The sequence below is a fragment of the Typha latifolia genome, chromosome 3 (genome assembly GCF_019914945.1).
Source record: "Typha latifolia isolate L0001 chromosome 3, TyphaL0001v2, whole genome shotgun sequence".
In the NCBI taxonomy this organism is placed as follows: Eukaryota; Viridiplantae; Streptophyta; class Magnoliopsida; order Poales; family Typhaceae; genus Typha; species Typha latifolia.
In genome coordinates, this window is record NC_133088.1 from 12,816,820 (window position 1) to 12,837,078 (window position 20,259).

At 36.5% G+C, this 20,259-nt stretch overlaps 1 protein-coding gene across 1 annotated transcript; it reads right to left on the reverse strand.

Annotated features, from left to right (window-relative positions):
* Positions 1-1,130: 1,130 nt before the first annotated feature.
* LOC140783290 (CLIP-associated protein) lies at positions 1,131-18,966 on the reverse strand. Its single transcript, XM_073130118.1, has 21 exons — positions 18,491-18,966; positions 17,604-17,759; positions 17,446-17,508; positions 15,127-15,195; positions 14,792-14,957; positions 14,167-14,328; positions 13,046-13,143; positions 11,508-11,582; positions 11,366-11,434; positions 11,185-11,270; positions 10,992-11,109; positions 10,338-10,436; positions 9,896-10,256; positions 7,896-9,703; positions 7,496-7,597; positions 5,027-5,131; positions 4,863-4,937; positions 4,716-4,784; positions 4,534-4,602; positions 2,125-2,226; positions 1,131-1,690 (listed from the first exon to the last, which is right to left on the reverse strand). Exons 1-21 carry the CDS (start codon positions 18,821-18,823, stop codon positions 1,532-1,534), a joined length of 4,344 nt encoding a protein of 1,447 aa, XP_072986219.1. The 5' UTR covers positions 18,824-18,966; the 3' UTR covers positions 1,131-1,531.
* Between the last annotated feature and the right edge of the window lie 1,293 nt (positions 18,967-20,259).

Sequence of the window (20,259 nt, forward strand, 5' to 3'; positions counted from 1 at the left end):
TATCTCCTATTTAGTCTTTCTTCATCTCAAAGGATCACTATTTGATGGGCTGTCGCCCCTTTCTGGAGCATCTTCCTTGCCTTTGCCTATTTACCTTTGCCTATTTATTCTCCTTAAGCAGCATTTATATATATCCAGTAGGGAAAAGTACTTTTGATCTTTGAATCAAGTTATCCATGGTCGAAATCTTGTTATTGTAAACCAACAACAGGAATGCTCTCAACTTGATGAATTTTAATCTTCCAAAATCTCAGGAAGAACATTTAACAATTGCCCACTATTGTTTAAAAAACGATATAAAGATTTCACCGGAAATATTCTATTAGAAGAGAACCACCAACAACGATCATCTACTGCTTCTCCATCTATCATCCTCTCATCCAATGCTCTGCCATACTGTTCTCTACCATCCCAAACTTGAGCAATTACCACATGATCATCCTAGATCATATTAAACAGAGAAGGAAATCTAACAACTAGAGAGGAGCAATCCAAATATCTTTCTAGAACTTTATTTTTCTCCCATTTTGCACTCACCAGCATAAACTGGTTTTAAACATCTGCCCAGTATACACTACCCCACGCAAGAAAGGTAAAAATCTGGCTAAATTTTTAAGCCTAAACGATTCAACTTAATTAAACGATTCAACCCTTCGACATCTACCATTTCCTTACAAATTCTTCTCCCATAAACAATACCCATTCTCAATCTTTTCCATCACCCAAACTATCCTTGTAGATAAGGATATATAGCACAGAGGGATCACATTAATTACATAATTTATTAAGGTAATTATGCCCCCTCAAGATAGCCACCTCCTTTTTCACCCATATAAAAGCAACCTGTTACTAGTTATAATTATACCTCGCTCATAAATGAACTATATTTGCACATAGACCTCCACATTTATTTTTATTTTTGGACACGTTGACAATTTAACCGTGTAAAGTATCTTTCGTTAATTATTCGTCAGAAATTTCCATTAAAGAATGTCACGCGGTCGCTTTTAGTGAATCTAAGCAACAAGCAGGCATTAAATAAAAATTAAATTGAACCCAGTTTGAGTTGAATATTGGTAGTACCAAGAGTCTATATTCTGCCCAAACCCACAGATTTACAAAACCACAAGTTGAAGAATAAACCAATACACAACTTTCAGAAATGCATCTCGGAAATGTTACATACTCAACAATGGTGTTTACCAGGCCTTCAAACATGATATAATACCGGCAAACAAACTCTTGCTCGACCTACCAAAGAAACAGCGGAAAGTTTGATGTCCCTCTTGCACAAAACCATGAAGCCGCTTTTCACTCTTTTGTACAGTATGAAATGCTAAACACACGGGCATCTCTAACGTTTGCCCTTCTTAAAACCAGAAACTAAATATCACACAGGAAAAGCCACACCCTCCTGACTCAAGGGAACATTTTGTCTCTACTATACAAATACACAAAAAGAATGAAATCTAAATGCTCCCAACTCATCCAAACAAATACTTACATATAATGAAAGAATAACACCACTCTGTCAATGGTTAGCATCAATTGGAGCACCAGATCTCGCTTGTGAAATGCGGTTTGCATAGATAGTTACTAATCGCAGCTGCGTGCTACTGAGCCCCTCCAAATATGGTAAGAATGCTTTGCCAAGCATGATGTAGATATCCACTAGGCAAAAGACGACAGTCTGCAAGAAGAATAGAATAAAGCAACTGTGATCAGAAACATATGGAAGGACAGAGACTTGGATTTAACATTTTAATGATATAAAAGATGGAACAAGAAAGCTAAATGAAAACTAAGAAATAAGGAGATAATTAGCAGTACAAGTCTCTTATCATGGGTAAACCGCATGAAAGCTAATAGTTTTACAAAGAGTTTTATTGACCATGTATTGCACAAAGATAGGCATGACTTGTTGAAAATATTCTAATACTTAATTACCCATGTTTGCATATTATGGCCTTGACTCTTGAGTATCTACTAGTACTACTACAATTATCGAAGTCATCAAAAACCTCTTGGGAAATATTTTGCTAAAACAGTTTCAAGGCATTAAAAGAAAAACCACTATTGCTGCATCACAAGAGAAAGGTGCATAGTTGCAAGAGAACTCTATACCTTCCGAACATCTGGGCTCTGGTTGCCAAAAGCCTCAAAAAGTGCAGGTAAAAATGTAGGCAATTGAGTCATCAGCTCCTCCTGTGAAAGTCGCCCAACAAGCTGAAAAGAACAACAGAGATCAATATCAGACACTTCAACATGAAATACAAAAGTATTATTAGATATATGATAATCTAATTCATTAGATTTTCACAACTGAAAAACAAGCACCAGGTGATACTCTACAATCTGCCCAGACAACAGACATTTACATTGACAACATCCACAAATAATATGGAAGCTCCAAACATTTCACATGTATAAGCACAAGATCAAGATAACATTAGCTAAATAATAAACAGATCAACTCATTATACTTCCTGATCGAACCTTATAAATTCAAGGTCAGACAAAGTTGTGTCCACAAAGCAAAGGAATATTCCAACTATCATGTAAAAGAATAACCCACGCACTGGAAAAGATGAGGCTCCCGCCTAGAGAAGAAATGTACACAAGTAGATGAGGTTCCTGCCTAGAGAAGAAATGTACACAAGCTTACCCTCATTTTTGAGGTTGCTTCCAAGATTTAAACCCGTGACCTTTTAGATGTAAGGGGCAAGCCTTACTGTCACAAGCAGTAGAAGTTACATTCAATATCCATTGTGTCCTATGAGAAGTCACTTGAATTCTGCAATTTCTCAGATGATAATATCCGTGTAAAATTGTAAACTGATCCGCAGCTTCTAAAAGTAAAGTGATTCTCAAGTCCCATCAGGAAATGATATCATAGTTACAGAACGATAATAGGGTTTTAATGTTATAATTTGAAATCATGTCATGAGGGGGGAGAAGCTTTCATTAATGTAAAACTTAGGATTTTTATTCTTCTAGTAATTTTAGCATAATCTCCCTGTCTCCATTCAAAAACTCATTTGAATAGTAACCTCACCATAGTTCCATCATTATTTATGGAGAAGCCAGAACAAACTTCTGTTAAAAACCAATAGCCATTTTCTCTTCCTACGAAAGAATTGTAAACGAATACAAGAAAACATTATTCGTTTAACTGATAGAACTAGAAAATCACAATTTAAACCTGCAAAAGAAACCCTTTGTTGATCAAGTAGACTCTCTTTCATTTATCAGCAACATAATTGCATTCAGCACTTATATGTTCATATGAAGTGGAATTGTGATTGAGAACACTCATTATGCACCATATCTAAATCATGTAGGGCTGAGAAGTGGGACAAGGTTAAAATGAGAATTAATTCCCATTATCTTGCAAACTAGAGCACTCTAGCATGTCTCTCAGTAAGCAGCACAATTTTCCCAATTGCAACAAACCGTAGTAGCAATGGTCCTCATCAATAGAATAACAGGCCAACACAGCAATAGAGGACTTGTTTTCGACATAACAACATACTAATCCTACTTTCTCAGACAGGACAAAATTACTAAGAAAATTTCTAACAATGAAAACAAAATCATCTTCGGTTCAGTATTCCTTAATATTCTTAAGCATATATAGAGAATATTTAGTTTCTAAATGTTGAAGTTTCAATCATCTATCAACTCAGGATTATCCTTTTCAACTACTCCTACATATCACTAACAAACATTAGGTCTCATGAAGATATGTTCCGTACTACTATTAGCAAGTTGGAATATCTCCTGATATGATGCGCAGATTTTCAAAACAAAAAGGATCTTTCTGTTTACTTTTCCTGCATTCCATGGAAAACAATCTATGGATTCTGGTTGTCCTAGATTTTCAACACAAAAATATCATTTCCTGAAACATATGGAGAGCAAAAGATAAGGTAGTGCATAAGTTAGCTCATAATAGGCTAATTGTAGCTCTCAGCAGTAATTATGGGCAGCATCTGATTTTTGTGCCTGCTATATTGTACAATTTGCTTTCAATAAAAAATAGCACCCTTAGGAAATGATATTTCCAACAACTGAGATTTGTACAGGCAAGACATTGCTGCCGAAGACCACAGATGGACTGATGGAGTAGTTATTTCTGATAACTACAGTGAACAAATAATAGACTTTAACAAGTCAGTAAGTCACAAAGTCAGAATTATCTGGCTTAGGAGTCAGTTCATGAGTGTTACACACTTCTCATCAGGAAATAATACCAAGAGAAGCAAATCATCAGCCAAGCATAATTGCCAATGCAAATAGCGACATAGCAACTACTCTATGAGATACAGGCCAATTGCCCGCTTAAGTAGATAATTGGCAACCATGCGCAATCATTTCACTGGAAGAATGTTGAAGTACCCTTCATAGGGAATGTGTAAAAGGAAAAGCAGAAGGAATTTCATAATTGTGAGTTGGCTGCTACAGTACAATATTTTGGAATACCATCAAACATATTAATGAATTATGAATAATTAAGTTCCAAGAATGAAATACCTTAGTCAAACAGTTGATACAGACAACAAGTGTCTTTTCATCATCGCTGACCAGCAAAGGTACAACAACCTGATGGCATTTGCAACCAAGACGAATAGACAACAAAAGGAAAATATTAAGCACAGGAAATTTGATTTTTTTTTCTAATGCAAAGGAAAAACCATTTAAATTTTGATACGTACTGCAAGACATCTAAAGGGATCATACTGAGCCAACACAATACTTAAACATTGGTGCGCCTCATTTGAAACCTGGAATACAATGAAGGAAATAAGATACAGAAGACATTATAGCTAGGTAGCTCTCAAAGGGGAACATATGTTTGATACCTTTGGGACCACATCCCTGGTCACATGGAGCAATTTTTCAATAACAATCTCAATTGATTCTTCCATAGCATCTTTCTGGAATGAACCAACATATTAGTAGGAAAATATGATGTATTAAGCAATGATCTAGCTAGTTTTTACATGTCAATGGATTTCATATCGACCTGATTGATGAGCATTTCAACTATTAAAGAAAGAGCAAGCTCCCTCGTGGACGAATCAGAATCATCCAATACCTCAAGGACAGCTGTCAAAATTTGATTGAAGTACTGACACACATAAATCCACGATTAGAATGTACATAAAACTTATCTTTTCATCTTCTAACATAGCAAAAGAATAAACAAACATATAAATACAGAAGACAGGAACATAGAGAATCCATACATTAAAATTTCGGGATATCTATCAAAAACACCATCTTTTACTTTTATTATCGTTTGCACCGTACCATATAGATATTTATAATTCGACCCCTACATTTTACCTAAAATTCCTCAAAAATATGCCCTTAGCTTTGTTAACTGTCAATTACTATATAGATGAGTTAAGATAACCATATGTGCAAAATAACTACCATACCCTTAAATAAGTTTTTTTAGGTTAAGGTAAAATTAACTAGAGGACTATCATTAAAATCAAATTAGGGGTATTTTATATATTTTAATTATTTATTTTTAAAAATAACAAAATATTCTCTATTCCATTGACTACTGCAAGAATAAAGTTAATCTAGGTGTTTTTGAAGAATTTTAGGCAAAATGCAAGGGTCGAATGATAAATATCCATATGAAAGGATATAAACTATAATAAAAGCAAAATATAGGTATTTTTGATAGATTTCCCTAAAACTTAAAAGAACACTTTTATTGATGATCAAGGTTCATCATATATCTGCTAATACAAATGCAAAATACATTCTTGATCTACATGCACATTTATAGATGCCTAAACAAATTTATGTAGATGGATGCATGCAAATACTACACCCTTGAGTGTTATCTTTTGCAGGAATTTTCCACAAAGATATGGCCAGATAATTTGTTCATGTCAATATCTTTTTTAGTTGGAAACTGTGAATAATCATAGGTCTCTGCAACAAGCAACTAGATATATCTTATATCAAATTGCAAGGATTTACTTGCTATTGGCACGTGTCGTGTCTTATACCAAGTTGCAAGGATTTACTTGTTGGCACATGTCATATCTTATATCAAGTTGAAACGATTTACTTGATGTTGGCATGGGGCATGCCAGTTGGCAATCAAAATGGCACATGCCATGCTGACACACTGTGCCAACACCAAGAAAATCTTTAAAAGAGGAAAACAAAGAGGAGAGAGAGGGGGGAGGGAGACAGGACACTTAATTGGGTTTTGAGTTATCGTCATTGTAAATATATAACTCTCTCCTAGCCATCTCATCTCCACTGCCAGGATGCCCCTAGGTGATTGGGAGGAAGAAGGATTGGGGATTTAAGTTGGATCCTCTTGTTGGATCCAACTTATTAAATGGTTTGGAACTATTTAATAACCTATTAACGAGTCGAGGTTCAAAAGAGGATCTAGTTGAGTGGATCGTCTTATGCCTCACATACGATTGAGCACGTCAAGCTGCCCTTCACCGTGACAATCTATGTCCTCCACACTAAGAAATCCACCTCTTCTGCCCCTCGACCGCTGCAATAGCATCCTCCACCTCTCCTCCGCATCAAAACAACCTCTGAAGTGCCGACACTGTGTCGAAATGGTATGTGTTGCCCCGCGTGTCCCGTGCGGGTTGGCACGACAATCCTTGCCAAGTTGTCCTAGTTGTCATTCATGTGCTATATATGGACAAGTACAATCTTAATAAGATTCTGTAGATTCTCTCATAAAAGGCAGGAATTCTTATTTAAATCATCATTGGAACCATATATACACCAAAATCATGTCTGATCCAGTATTTGCCTCCAAGGCACTTAGATCTCCATTATAGTGCAACATTTACAAATATTGTTCGATGGCCTATTAACAAATCTAACCAGTCAAGTCATTCAAAGTGAACCAACTTATCAAGTTTGGAACTCACAATGCATGTTTGCATAGCTACTGTGTAAGATTTCACCTCAAAACCCTACATAATCGATAAATCTGACTTGAATCAGTTAACATATGTTTTTTAATGTCAGATCAGTAAATATCCAATCAAGTAGTAATCAAACCAACATGAAGAAAGCAATTCACAGCAAGACGTGTCCTTTAGTCCAAAATATATTTTGGTTCACCATGATCCCTAATAATGAACGTGAGACTTGGATTCAATTTCAAGGCACTTAATTGTTGAAAGGTTGAAATTCTACACCATGATACTTCATGAATTTCTTTTTAACAAGAGACAAATCTAAGACTCGGCTTCTGTTTCAAAGCCACTTAATTGTTTGAAAAGGTTGAATTTGCATCCCATAATACTTCCAGATTTTCTTTTTAGACAAAAGATTGGTTTCACCAGCAATTGGTTAAAAAATTAGGTCAAAGTATTAAAAGAAATTCATAGAAATATGACGACATCAATAATTAAATAAGCTCACGAAATTTAGAATAACAAGCTAGTTCAGGTAAAGCAATTAGATGGTACAGACTATAGGTGCACACCTTGGTCCAAATGGATCTATCGTTAACTGTAGAAGCTTTAGCCAACTGCTGTAATGCCTCATGCTTGTCTAAACTTGAACTATCATCATTGCCGTTACATATCTGCACAACAGTACCCCAAAATGTCCAATTTACTATTTGCAAGCAACAAAAAGGACTTAAATAACACATTCTTAAAGGCCTTATTTGTTTTGAATTTAGGGACCCCCTTGAACTGATTCAGGAACCCCTAATCTGATTTAATAACCAAACATCTTTTTATCTTTTTTATATCTAACCAAGTTTACTCTCTAAAAAATTAAGACTAAAAAACGAGACTAACTAATCGAGTTCAGAGCTTAACCTCAAATCAAACAAGACCAAAGTAATTAACAAAAAAGAAGGCAAGATTTGAAAATACCAGATGAAGAAGTTGGGGTATGCTAGGTCCATTCTCAATATGGGGACTGTTCTTGACAGAATTAGGTTTCTCATTTGTGGGATCTGAATTTTGAATGCTTTCACTAACATGAGTCAACCCAACAGCCTTATGCCCGTCAGAAATGACCAGTTTGCTGATATCTAAACGTGGAGTAGAGATAGAACTCTCCCGTTCCACACTGCCATCTGCCTTTTCAAGGTTATTTGCCCAAGAACCAATATTTTCCACCACAGGATTTGCTTGAATCTTTGATTCCCTGCTTTTAGCAACAAGAATATCTGTTTCACTGCGAGTTTCCAAGTTTTGGTTAATATGCTCCTGCGCCACATCAGAGATTGCTTGACCAGCAGAAGCATCAAGCATGATAGATTCTTGCATGGAACTCCACTTCCTCCCACTTTCGCCATCAAGGGAACCTGCTGAATACTGACCAAAATGGTGCCCTTTCTTTGATAAGCCAATGTAACCTTCCTCAGAAGAAGTTCCAACATCTGTCTGGTCATAAAAGGATTTGAGACGTTGGCGTTCCTTCTTACTCTGCAAGAAGTTCACTAGATCAACCTCAATACGAGGAGTATATTGCTTGAGTGCCCGTCTCAATAAATTCTGCTCTTCGACCGACAAACTAAGAATAAAATTCAGGACTGCTGTTGAATCAAAATGAGAATAGACTGATATGATGCCGGCAATTGAAGCATCTTTCAGCTTTGAGTTCTTACCATTTACTAAAGGTGCCAACTTAGAAAGCCATAGCTTAAGAAAACCACTATTACTATAACCATCAGAAATTATTGCATGCTTGTTGAAGGATTTATTTGCAAACTCAATAACAGCTAATTTTGCCTTTGGAGACCTCTGTTCATCTAGCGAACGCAGAAGAGCAGGTAGCAAAGTATCAATACTGTATGTCTTACCAACAATATCCAACGTTGTTACACAAGGTTGTCTGACCAATTCCTTTGGATCAATTAGCCTTGAAAAGACATGAGGTAAGATTCTTTCAATATAGCTCTCAAATGGCTTCTTACAGGCTGGAATAATCTCTGCAAGTGTGGAAAGAGCAGCCTGAGCAACTTTATGGTGAGGATCATCCAAGTGACGGAAAAACAACTTCATGACCTTCTCAAGGTTCTGAGTGATTTCTTGCACACCTTTTGGGCCCTGTTGCAATAAAGTCCGAAGACAGTTAAAAGCTGAAACCCTGGCTACCCAGTCTGAACTAGGACTTAGACCCTCAGAAAGTGCATCATTTAAAGATGCTGGAGTATCAACATAGCTAGACATTTCACTCCCCAAGATTTGGCTATCATCAAAACTATTTCTACCACTTGCAGAAGCCCTTGTTGTCACTTGCTTTCTGAGAAGAGGTCTCTGAAAATTTGGAACATAGTTATTATGTGCATCTCTGTAGCCAGTATCCTTGTATGACATCTCCAAGAAATGTTTATCAATCTGCATGTTGGGAAACCGCCTAGTTGATCTGATATCAGTATTCTCTTCAGTGCTACTTTCCTCTTGGAACCTTTCAGAAGATCTTCTCATATAAGGAATTGACAAAGCTGATAGAGATTCAGATGACAGATGACTCAAATAAGATGATCTTGAATGATCTTTTGAAGCCTGGAGCTGAGAAGTCGTGACATCTAACATACCACCATTTCTAATACTACCTCTTGAAATGTTAGCCATAGTTGAATCCACTGATGCTGAACTTTGTAAAGATAGATGATTTGAGGCAGGAGCAGCAAGAGGAAAAGGTGGATCCCGAGAAGATGGAGGATCAACTCCTGTACTAGGAGGAAAAGGAAATAAGCAACTCTCATCTGGAAACATTAGCCGTCATGAAATATGATCCATAACCACATTAAAAGAAACAGTTCTTCACAAAGTAGAGAGAAGACTACCTAGAACCTACATGACAATTATTGTTGATTACTTGATTTCTAACTAACAATTTCAACAAAGAATCTTAACAATACCTAGATCCAAGCTTGTTGAGCGTGCAATTGAAAAATTCTGTTTGTCCAATGTGCTTACACCTTTCAATAAACTTTCAATGGCCGAAACCTTCTGTTTGCTAGAACTAAGCACACTCTCCAAGCTTCGTTCTGAACTTTTACCACGTGTCTTAGACTGTGATAAGAGAAGACTGCTTGAAGAAAGAGATGCTTCCGTAGCAACAGTTGCACTCTTATCCATTGCAACAATAGCCGAAGTACCATATCCAGGAACATTTGTAGCAGAAGCATGTGATGGAGCACGTGAAAGCTGCATGCCTTTATCACGTAGCGATGGAGAAGCATATCTTTTGTGCATTCCCCCATCTTCATCATTTATTATCTGCAAATGCTTATACCTTAGTATGAAAGCTATAATGTTAACAAAAGATACATAAAAAAGATAAAAGAATATGCAGCATACCCTCTGTATAACAGGATCAAACGACAAAAACAGACGGCGTGAGCGTTCTGGCCAAGTTTTTGTAAACATCCTGTAGCATGTTCTTGCAATTGCACGCACCTATGGATATTTAAATAAGACACAAATGCCATGTTAAATCAAAATAACTCCTTTTTCTTTAAAAGTAAACATTCAACTGCAGAAAAACTTCATTGATGATGAAATGATTAAAACAAAACATTCAGCTTATAATGAGTTAGGATCTATAAAATGTAAATTTTGAGCAATTTATTGTTTTCTTTAGGATGTATATTTTGTGATCATTAAACTGTTATTTAGAATCTGTTATTCAAGGTTGGTCGTAAAAAAAGGTGTGCAAGGATGAAATAATTTTTTAGTGATGTATTTTGAAGTCTAATTATTCCTTGAGGAAAACTGAGTTCTGTTTTTTTTTCCTCTTTTCTGTCTAGTGAAACACAGCCTTGCTGCCCTTTTGTCGACAAAGAAAGAAATACTTTTAGCAATTTACAGTAAAACACTAACATTATACTTAATATTCTGAATTTCATATACAAGAAAAAAAATGCAATTTCCATGCCTTTTTGTTAGGTTGACAATGAGTTCAACATGTTTTTTATCAGAATAACAGGATAGTGTAACAATGTAATATCCTACCTCACTCATTGCATCTGCCACACAGCACCTTATAAAATCTTCATAGAGATCAGCAGAACGTTGTATTTCGGGGGCATCTGCCCAGTACTCTAAAATTAAAAGCGCATATTCACAACACCTGATATAACAGACATGTAAGCTTGAGCAACTCCAGAAGGCAGTTCAACATCAATAAAATAGGAAATACACATACCTAGCACGAAGAATTGCACTTCGGTCATTTTTTGCAGCATCAGCTATCCGAGGAAGAACACGTGCAACCTTGCAGTTCCGCAACATCTAGATAAAGCCACAAATTACTAAAAGAAATAAAGGCAGGAAACCTCATAATAGTAAAGAATAATAATTGCAGAACAGGTGGCAGTGGTTCTTACAGTTTTTATGCAATTGTCTGCAGATTCAGCAATCACAAGGACAGTTATCACAACAAGCTTAAATAGTATCTGAGGAATACAAGCAAGTTAGCAATGTTCCCAACACCCAAATCCATAATTTGAAGGTTTGGCTGAAAATTACCGGAATAAATATTTCTGCACAAGCCTCAAAGTCTCCAAGAAGTTCTTTTGATAACATGTTTAGAAGATGACAAGCCTACAGAAAGCTACTATATTCAGAGAACACAACAATTGATAATGCACTCTTATGAATGCATTTCAGTTCTATGAAGGAGCCAAAAAAAAAACACTATCTAAAGAGCAAGAAAAAAGCAATATAAAAATATAAATGGACAAAACGGTAAAAAGAGGAACCACTATGAAATTTTCAATAGAGGCACATATTTGCATATGAAGTTCCATGTTTTTCATGATGTACTAACTGCCAAAGACATGTCCCCTCGTAACTTCTTGTATCAAATTTTGCAACATAGTCATCTTCGTGAAGTCATCTAGGACCACATAAATTCATCGTTGAACTTTGATCGGAAGAATAAAAAGGGGCCACAAAAGAAACAATAGATGATGTTTTAATTGTAATTAAAAAAAGTTGAGAAACTATACTAAAATCTAGAAGAGTCTAAACTCTAAAGGTGTATCACTTAGATGCAGATATAGCGAATGAACAAAATATGCTTCTAGAAAATGAGGTAAAAAAGAAAAAGAAAATAAGAATCTCATGAAAATGTGAACTTCCTCTATAAAAAATATGCTAGTCAACCAATAGACAACATTTATTTTCAACCTTTATGACAAAAATGGTCTCGTTAACCAGATGGCTTTTTCGCACAAGCTAGTCATAACATTGCGTTCTTATTTCAGTTTCTTGCTGCTCATCATTTTTAGTATGGGTTAAACCTCGGAAGTTCAAAAAAGAAAAGGGAGAACCAAAAAACAAAAAAGATAATTTCGGAATAAATTCCTAAAAACACTAGTAAAGCTTTCATATAATACAAGGTACCATAAATTCTACCTAAAGCCCACTTGTAAGATGAGATAAAGTTTAAAAGAGATACAGGACTTCAAAACTGAAAATGAATAACCATAAGTACATATTTAGATACCTCATATGAATATCATGCTGCATGAAAGTCAAACCGAGGCATCTATCTCCAGATTGAAAGGAAAACAAAAAATTTACAGTTGTGCCTAGTCTACCTATTTTGGATCTACATATATAAGGAATAGGATTTAAAGAACTCTCAACTTCTCAATTCAGATATAAAATTAATGATATCATGCATTAAGGTCCCATTTATGAACAAATACATAATATTAAGAGAGACAATGATGGCTTCTTACTTGGTTCTGGTTATAGTGTACAAAATAAAGAATATGATTCAAACTTTTGAGGTGCAATTGACTTTTTGGCAAGTTCAAATTTTGTGCTGGGAATATACCTGACTATTTCATAGCCTATGCCATGCTAAAAAAAAAAGCAGTGGCACTTCCTATTTAGCATTTTATTGTGTCAAAGCCCGACCAAAAAAATTCTATGTCCAAATTATCATTCTAACCCTCCCCCGAAGAAAAATTAAAAATAAAATGTATTAAGAAGAGATTAGGAAAAAGTTGCATGTAAATCATATAAAGGAAAACCCTATAAGTTGGAAGCATTACCTGTTTTACAATGCTGGATCGTCGATCAGATAGTTGAGTGGATAGAGGAGGAACAAGCTGCTTTAAGAGCATGGGAAATGATGGATAATCAGTAGCACCTGATAGAAAACATCAGCTTTTCAATAAAAGATAACATAAGCAACACAAAATCTGAAAAAAAAAATCAATTTACACAATATAGGTGCACTACTTGCTCAAGGAAATTTCATAACAAATATCAAAAAAGATAACTGAGAAAGCACCAGACCCAGCTGATGCAATAAAATTATAATGGGAGATAATCACGATAATTAGAATCTGTTCCATGATGAGAGAGAAGTAGGAATTGTGAATCCATGTCAAGCTTTACATGGTTCATGTTTCTAATAGCACGTAAGCCACTGTAGCGGCACATGTAAAATTTTGCCTTCCGCTTCCAGTAATATATCAGAACGAGAGACAACCAAAACAAATGACACAGAAAAAAGTATCTTTCCTATTTAACCAACAGTGACCAGTTCTTTTGGTTGGTCAGTGACCACCCAGAAAAACACAAACCAGAACATCTAGGTGAACTGGTAATTAGATGGAAATTTCAAAACCATCCTTGCTTTCAATGGTCTGAGTATCTTAACTCAAGCCTGAGTATTGCTTAATTCAACCACAACAATTTGCAGAACATGAAGTCATGTAATTCAAAAACCTTTTCCGATTCACCTTCAAGTATTTCCTATTTTGCTGACATTCAACAACGACAGGGACCAAAAACTTGCGGAACATAGATAGACAAATTTATTATTTTTCCTTGACATGATTTCTTTTGGTCATATCCTTATCCTGAAGCGATCATTGTTATGAACAAAAGATTATGAGGGCACAGCCAAGTACATCAGTCTTCAAAGGCAGAAGACACTATGCATTCCATGAATGTTATCTTGCAGAAAGTATATCAAAAAACTTTACTGATCCTAAATGGCGAAAATAGTACATGTGCAAAAATGCAATCCACCTAAAGTATCCCAACAAGAAGTTAAACTTTTGCAGAAACAAGAAATTAATGATCAACCAAAAACAACTTCCTTATCGTAAGAGTGTAAACAGGCACATGAAATGCATAATGACATAAACTTACAAACTTTTACCTCCAAAAACAAGAGCTTCAACTCTTTGCATAGCAGCAATGCGGAGTGACCAATCTTTTTCTGGCACAAGGGTGGATGCAATCTTCTCAATTTCCCTAATTAATTCCTTCTCTGAGTACACTTTAATTGGATCCACTGGCTTTTCAGTAACATCAGTTTCCCCTGTAATATATATATATATATAATACAATATTATTGATTATATGTCGTTACAAGTAGCAGAAAGCAGAGGAAAATGACCTCAAATAAAGCATAGTACATGGAAAGTGCATATTAGTGAGAATGTAAAAGATAAAACCTACAGTAGAAGAACCAATTAAATTCACCATAAGGATGACAATTCAAAGTTCGAACTATATGCTGAGAACCAGAAATCAGCATGATTAACTTTCATGAGTACAAGTAGACACATTGCATATGAATATGACATGATTTTGGACAGAACAAAAACCAAACAGTGTAATATCCCAGCTTACATTGTAGAAATATTGAACTGTATGAAGAAACATGGGAAACGACAATATAAAAGGTGGCGTAAACTTCAGTAGCTATGTTGAAAAAAATATTCCTACTACTATTGAAAGTAAGTACTTATGTGCTAAATTTTCAATAAAATTAAACTTGCCTCCAAACAGTGAGCTTTCCCTTGGGGTGCTCTTGGCTCTCGGACTGCTTCTTTTCTGGTTAGTGTTGAAAGATTTTACTTCTTTGGAAACGCACTGAACCCCAAACCCGTCAGATGGACGAACCTTTGGCTCTATCCTTTCTAATCTAGCAGTTATCTCTTTCATCTGCAGATATCAAGAATTGATATCAAGAAGTAATCTCTGGTGCAGAAACTCGAAATAGCTTCTCTATGCTAAGCCATCTCACATGTTGCAGACAGACACTTAAACAACACGCAAAACTTTTCACATAAACACAAGGCTTAGAGTAACATATCAAATCTTAACATATTACCATAGATGAAGGAAGATGATGACGCTGCAATTCTTCATGAAATTGAGGCCCCACATGTTTGTACATCTCCTACAGGAAACAGCATAACGAGATTAGGTTAGTTAAAAGAAGTCCAGCTCATATAGAACTCAATCATTTATTTATCTCATTGAACATACAAGGCAGGGCGGATATCACACTTTAGCTAGAACAACATCCATCTCAAGAAAATTGTTAGGAAATTTTCCAGCCATATCTTGCATGTGCATCAAACATCTCAGAACAATGACTATGGGGTTTGCCATCTCAGCCAACAATGGTGCGTTGAAGGAAAATCTAGCTTTAATGTACTTAACTACTTATCAGTGCTTTCTTTTTAGCTGTCATCACCAAACAGTAGTTCAAAGTAGTATGGGAATTGCTACAAGCAACCCTGACAACATCCAAAGGTGCCAGCTCTACAGGAAATGTGATTACAATTTCCAGAAAGATGTCAGTAACTCAGCAAAATTTAAAGAATTTACGCACTCACAAAATGAATGATGATATTTTGTTCTACTTTAGTAGACAAAGAATCAAAAAATACAATTCATAGCTCCACAAATTGCCAAAGAAGTTTCTTGTTTTCTCCCTTTATGATAAGCGAGAAACATATTTTCAAGTGACCAGGGAGAAGTATTAAGCTAAAACAACAGAAGCTACACTTTCGACAATAGAGTAGCAATGAAATGAAACAAAGGACTCTAGACTTGGAGATTCTTACACCATTCCACAAATCAAAACAAACAACTAACAAAGTCCTTCTTAAGAGCTCAGGATTTAACTTTTAAGTGTTGCCCAGCATTCTACAAGCCGACTGGTACCACTGATGCACTCATGTTGCAGAATGCTAGAATGATAAGTTACCCATCTTATAATGCCTCCTGATATGGCTCATCTCCTCTCTTTTTTCTTAGGATTTCATCATGTATCAGCTGCCCTATCACACTAATTGATGCTCTCCCCCTCTATTGATCTCACACTGCAATCTCTGTACTTCACTGATCCCTCCCTTTGCCGCTCCCTTATGGCATGATGGGATATGACGAATGGCATGGAAACCTGCCCCACATGTCTCCGTCTGCAAGCCACCGGCACACAGTGTGCTGACAGAACTAAAACCCTTGGAACGAACCAATTAAGACCAATTAAGCTCCCATTTTCTAGCTTACTTGGTTTAGCAATGGAGTCATTTTCGATTAGCAGTCACATTCTCCTCCTTGATATGACCGCCAAGTCATTAGCTCACTAATTGAATCAAGATGTTGCTCATTCCACACTAACAACCTCAATAAGTGAACTTCTCGACTCCCATATCAATAAGCTAAATGATGGAGAAAACAACGTTCACAACATTCCTTTCCATGACGGTACATTGATAACATCAAGGTTAAAGTTTCAGAAGAAGCTAGATATATTGATATACACCAGTTTTTCCGGTTCCTTTTCTTACATATGCTCAATTAAATTCTCTCACTAATTAAGTCATATAATCATGCTCCTTGAGATACGTTATTAACCATTTACTCCCTTGCCAGCTTATTGCTTTATCAGTAAAGTTAGGACATCCAAAAGTCTGAAAACATGGGACAACTGTATGTTAATATGAACTGCCAAGATTTGACAAGGCTACATCAGGGAGACTATAGATTGCAAAAAAAGAAAATCTTCAAAAAGGGAAAAATGTTGTTGCTTGGCTCATTACAGAACCACAATTCCATTTCTAAAGACAGTCGGAAAGGAAATGCTTGAAAAAGTGAAAAGAATGATTTGTGATACATAATAGAAGCCAGGTGAAAAGCATTATCTAATCTACCTATGTTTCTGTTAAGATCAAATTTCTTTGGTTAAAATCACATACTTGTGTTGAATATCTCAGTATCACACATGCTCATGTATAGAGAAGTATGCAAGTAAGCAACTATACACTGAATGACCATAATTAGAGTTACAATCATATAGTAGTGTGACCCTTGACGAATGACACAGCAAAAAAGGGAAAATGTCCAATAACTCATTGCTAGAAAAGTTGTATGATATCATAGCTTATCACCAACTTTGTGACAAACATGTCATTTGCCTGAAAATAAGTGTTACTTCTTGCTTTAACTTTTGGACATTGATCGTCAGAAGATAGAACAACTATGTACTTAGTATACCAATTTAATATTACTTAAGCCAATTAGCATGCTGCTCAGGTGGTAAAATCAACATATATGACAAATAATCCTCTAAAACCATAGTTAACCTATGCAAATTTAAAGAATATGTGAACTAGCAGATAAATAAAAACGAACCAACCTCAATACATGATGTAGCAGCTTCTCTGACACTCTGGTTAGAATCATTCAATAACTGCAAAACCTGTGAAGCAACAAATGCATCAACTGCAGCAAACTCCAGGAAAAGTATATATATGAACACAGAGAGCATAAATAGCAAATCAAAAGAAAACATACAGGTGGAAGTAGAACTCGCTGAAGAGGAAGCTCGGTAGATGCAAAAAGACCAACAGCTGCTGCAACTGTACGGGCAAATTCTTCTCGTACTCTCCAGCTTTTGTGAGTCCACGCATAACTTCCAGCTCTTTCAACTATGATTGTTGGCGAAGAAACCTAATTTACATAATACTGTTAAAAAAGCAGTACTGAGAGGAAAAACAAAACAAAACAATACAAAAATGGAGAGACAGAGATGAGCGGAGTTATTCCTTAAATGGAATGACAGTAAAGATATGATGCTTTTTTTTCTCCAGTACACAGTGCCCCTACTTTGAAACTCAAGATCATGCTAGACAACGAATGCATTAACGTCCAGGAGGAAGAAAAATAAAATTACAACTAAAATATGTAAAACTAAAATAGCAAAGTTTTGAGACTTTGGATGGTTCCTTCTTTGGTAAGTATTTAGCAACCACCTCGTTCTAAATCATGACCCGTCAGCTAACAAGGATCCACTATATCATCAATTATCATGGTCAACCAATCTAAGCAAAATACTGGATTAACACAATGGACGCCAATTGACTAGAATTTGAGGACAGCATATCCATATAAAGGCAAAAATCCAAGACTATTTGCTGTTATGTAGTTATCTAAAGACGAATAAGATCTAAAACCCCACACTTGAGATAGGCAGTTCAGGCATCAACAGATCCAGCGATTCCATCCACTCTAAGATCCCCAAACATTCCAACACCCCGCATTTCCACAAATCTCCCTCATCCTTCACCAATCCAACCACTAAAATTCTACTAGAACCTTCCTAATTCTTCAAATACAGAGATCAGAAGGGAAACGAAGTCTAGAAAAAAAATCTTCATTTCCGAGAGAAATCGAAGTCGCACCTCCATGAGAGTGATCAAAAGCTGCCTTGCCGCATCCCTAACTGGCTGCTTCCCATCCCCGAGCCGCTCCACGACGGCCGGAACGAGCCCATTGAAATGGAGCTTGAAATGTTCCCCGGCGAGCACAGCAGCCGACGAGAGAGCCTGCAGTCCACCCTGGGCTACCCGGAAATTGTTGTCCTTGAGAAGATCCATGCAGCAATCGACAAGTGAGGTGACCTCCGCCGACGAGAGCCCCTTCCTCGTCGCCTCGAGGAGCTCGTGCAGCCGCTCCACCCCGGCCATCCTCTCCTTGGTGTCCTTCGCCCGCGCCATCTCCAATGCCTCCTCCATGCTTTCCTCCCCTGCTACGGTTAGGGTTCCGGGGAGATCTAGGGTTAGTTAGGGTTTCCGATCGAGGAGAAGCAGAAGGAAAGGTTCGGATCTGCTCGGAATTGGAAGAGATCGAGATCGAAGAGAGAGAAGGGGAAAGAGGTGAGTGGAGTGGAGAGAGAAAAGGGGTAAAAGGTTTGATAGTAGGAATTGAAACCAATTGCCACTTAAAATAGAATAATTTACGTTATTGCCACTTTCTCTGGAAATAAATGCAATTGATTTTTTATTACCCCGGTGAAACTTTACTCCGCATACTATATAATGTATGCGGAAAAAAGGATCCGGCTTTTATTCTCCATCCAACGGTCTCAATACTACAACGTACGCAAATTTATATGCAGAGCTCACCTCCGGCGTTGTTTCTGGTATCGCTGCTTAGAAGTTAAAGAAACTTCTGGAACCAAAAGCTTAACAAATCGCCACACGATGGAGACTATTTAACGGATTGCCCCCTGCCATCACACGTGGCTCGATCCCAATCGTAGAATCCTCCGCCCGTTGGCCCTACGGAGATGCAAATTAATTACTGCATCATCCACCCGATTGATCGCCACGTGTCCGCCAAGATTCGCGCTAGGACAGAATTACTGGCTACTGGGCTGATTTGAGGATAATGGGAGATTAGAGGGCTATTTTGTGAAAAGACCACAAAAAAAAAGGGTAAAAGAGAAGAAAAAGTTAGTTGAGATGTAACCATCATTCCGGTTGGTAGGTCTCCATGCTGTCACTTGTATTTTTTTTGGATTCTATTACAGGGTGGTTCATCCTAAATAATTTCCAAGTGGGGATTTATATGCAATTATGCAGCATTGTCTAGCGATAGCTTATTCCGAGAGTTCTTCCTCCACTATTTTGGACGGCTCTGATCGATTTTTGCAGTTAATTTTGTACCGTAGGATCTGGCTAGTAAAAGGTTGCAATTTCTTATACCTACAATTTATTATACAATTATCCTTCGCCAGTTTCAAAGCTAATCTCGTATAAGACTCAAACTGCAGGCGGTCCTACTGGAATCTGCACAAGATTTCAGATATACAAAAAAATATATATATATATATTATGTCTTCTTTTTATATCAATCATGAATTTTAAGGAAGTCAAAGTAGATAATTATGTCCAACCCTAATTTAGTTGTAGGGAGATTAGAAAGTATGGGCAAATATTGTTCGAAACAAAATTTATTCTAGACATAAAATTAATCTTATGAACATCATTTGGTGCTTTATCAACCTAAACCATTTTGTTATACCTAGATGAGTACAATTTTGGATGCTTATTGAGGTAGGCCTACGGATAAGTTGGGTTACGTTAGGATTGCATTTGTTCGATAGCATTAGGGATAGACTATATGATATGATTTTGTACATCAACATCTAATAATAGAAGTGGGCTGG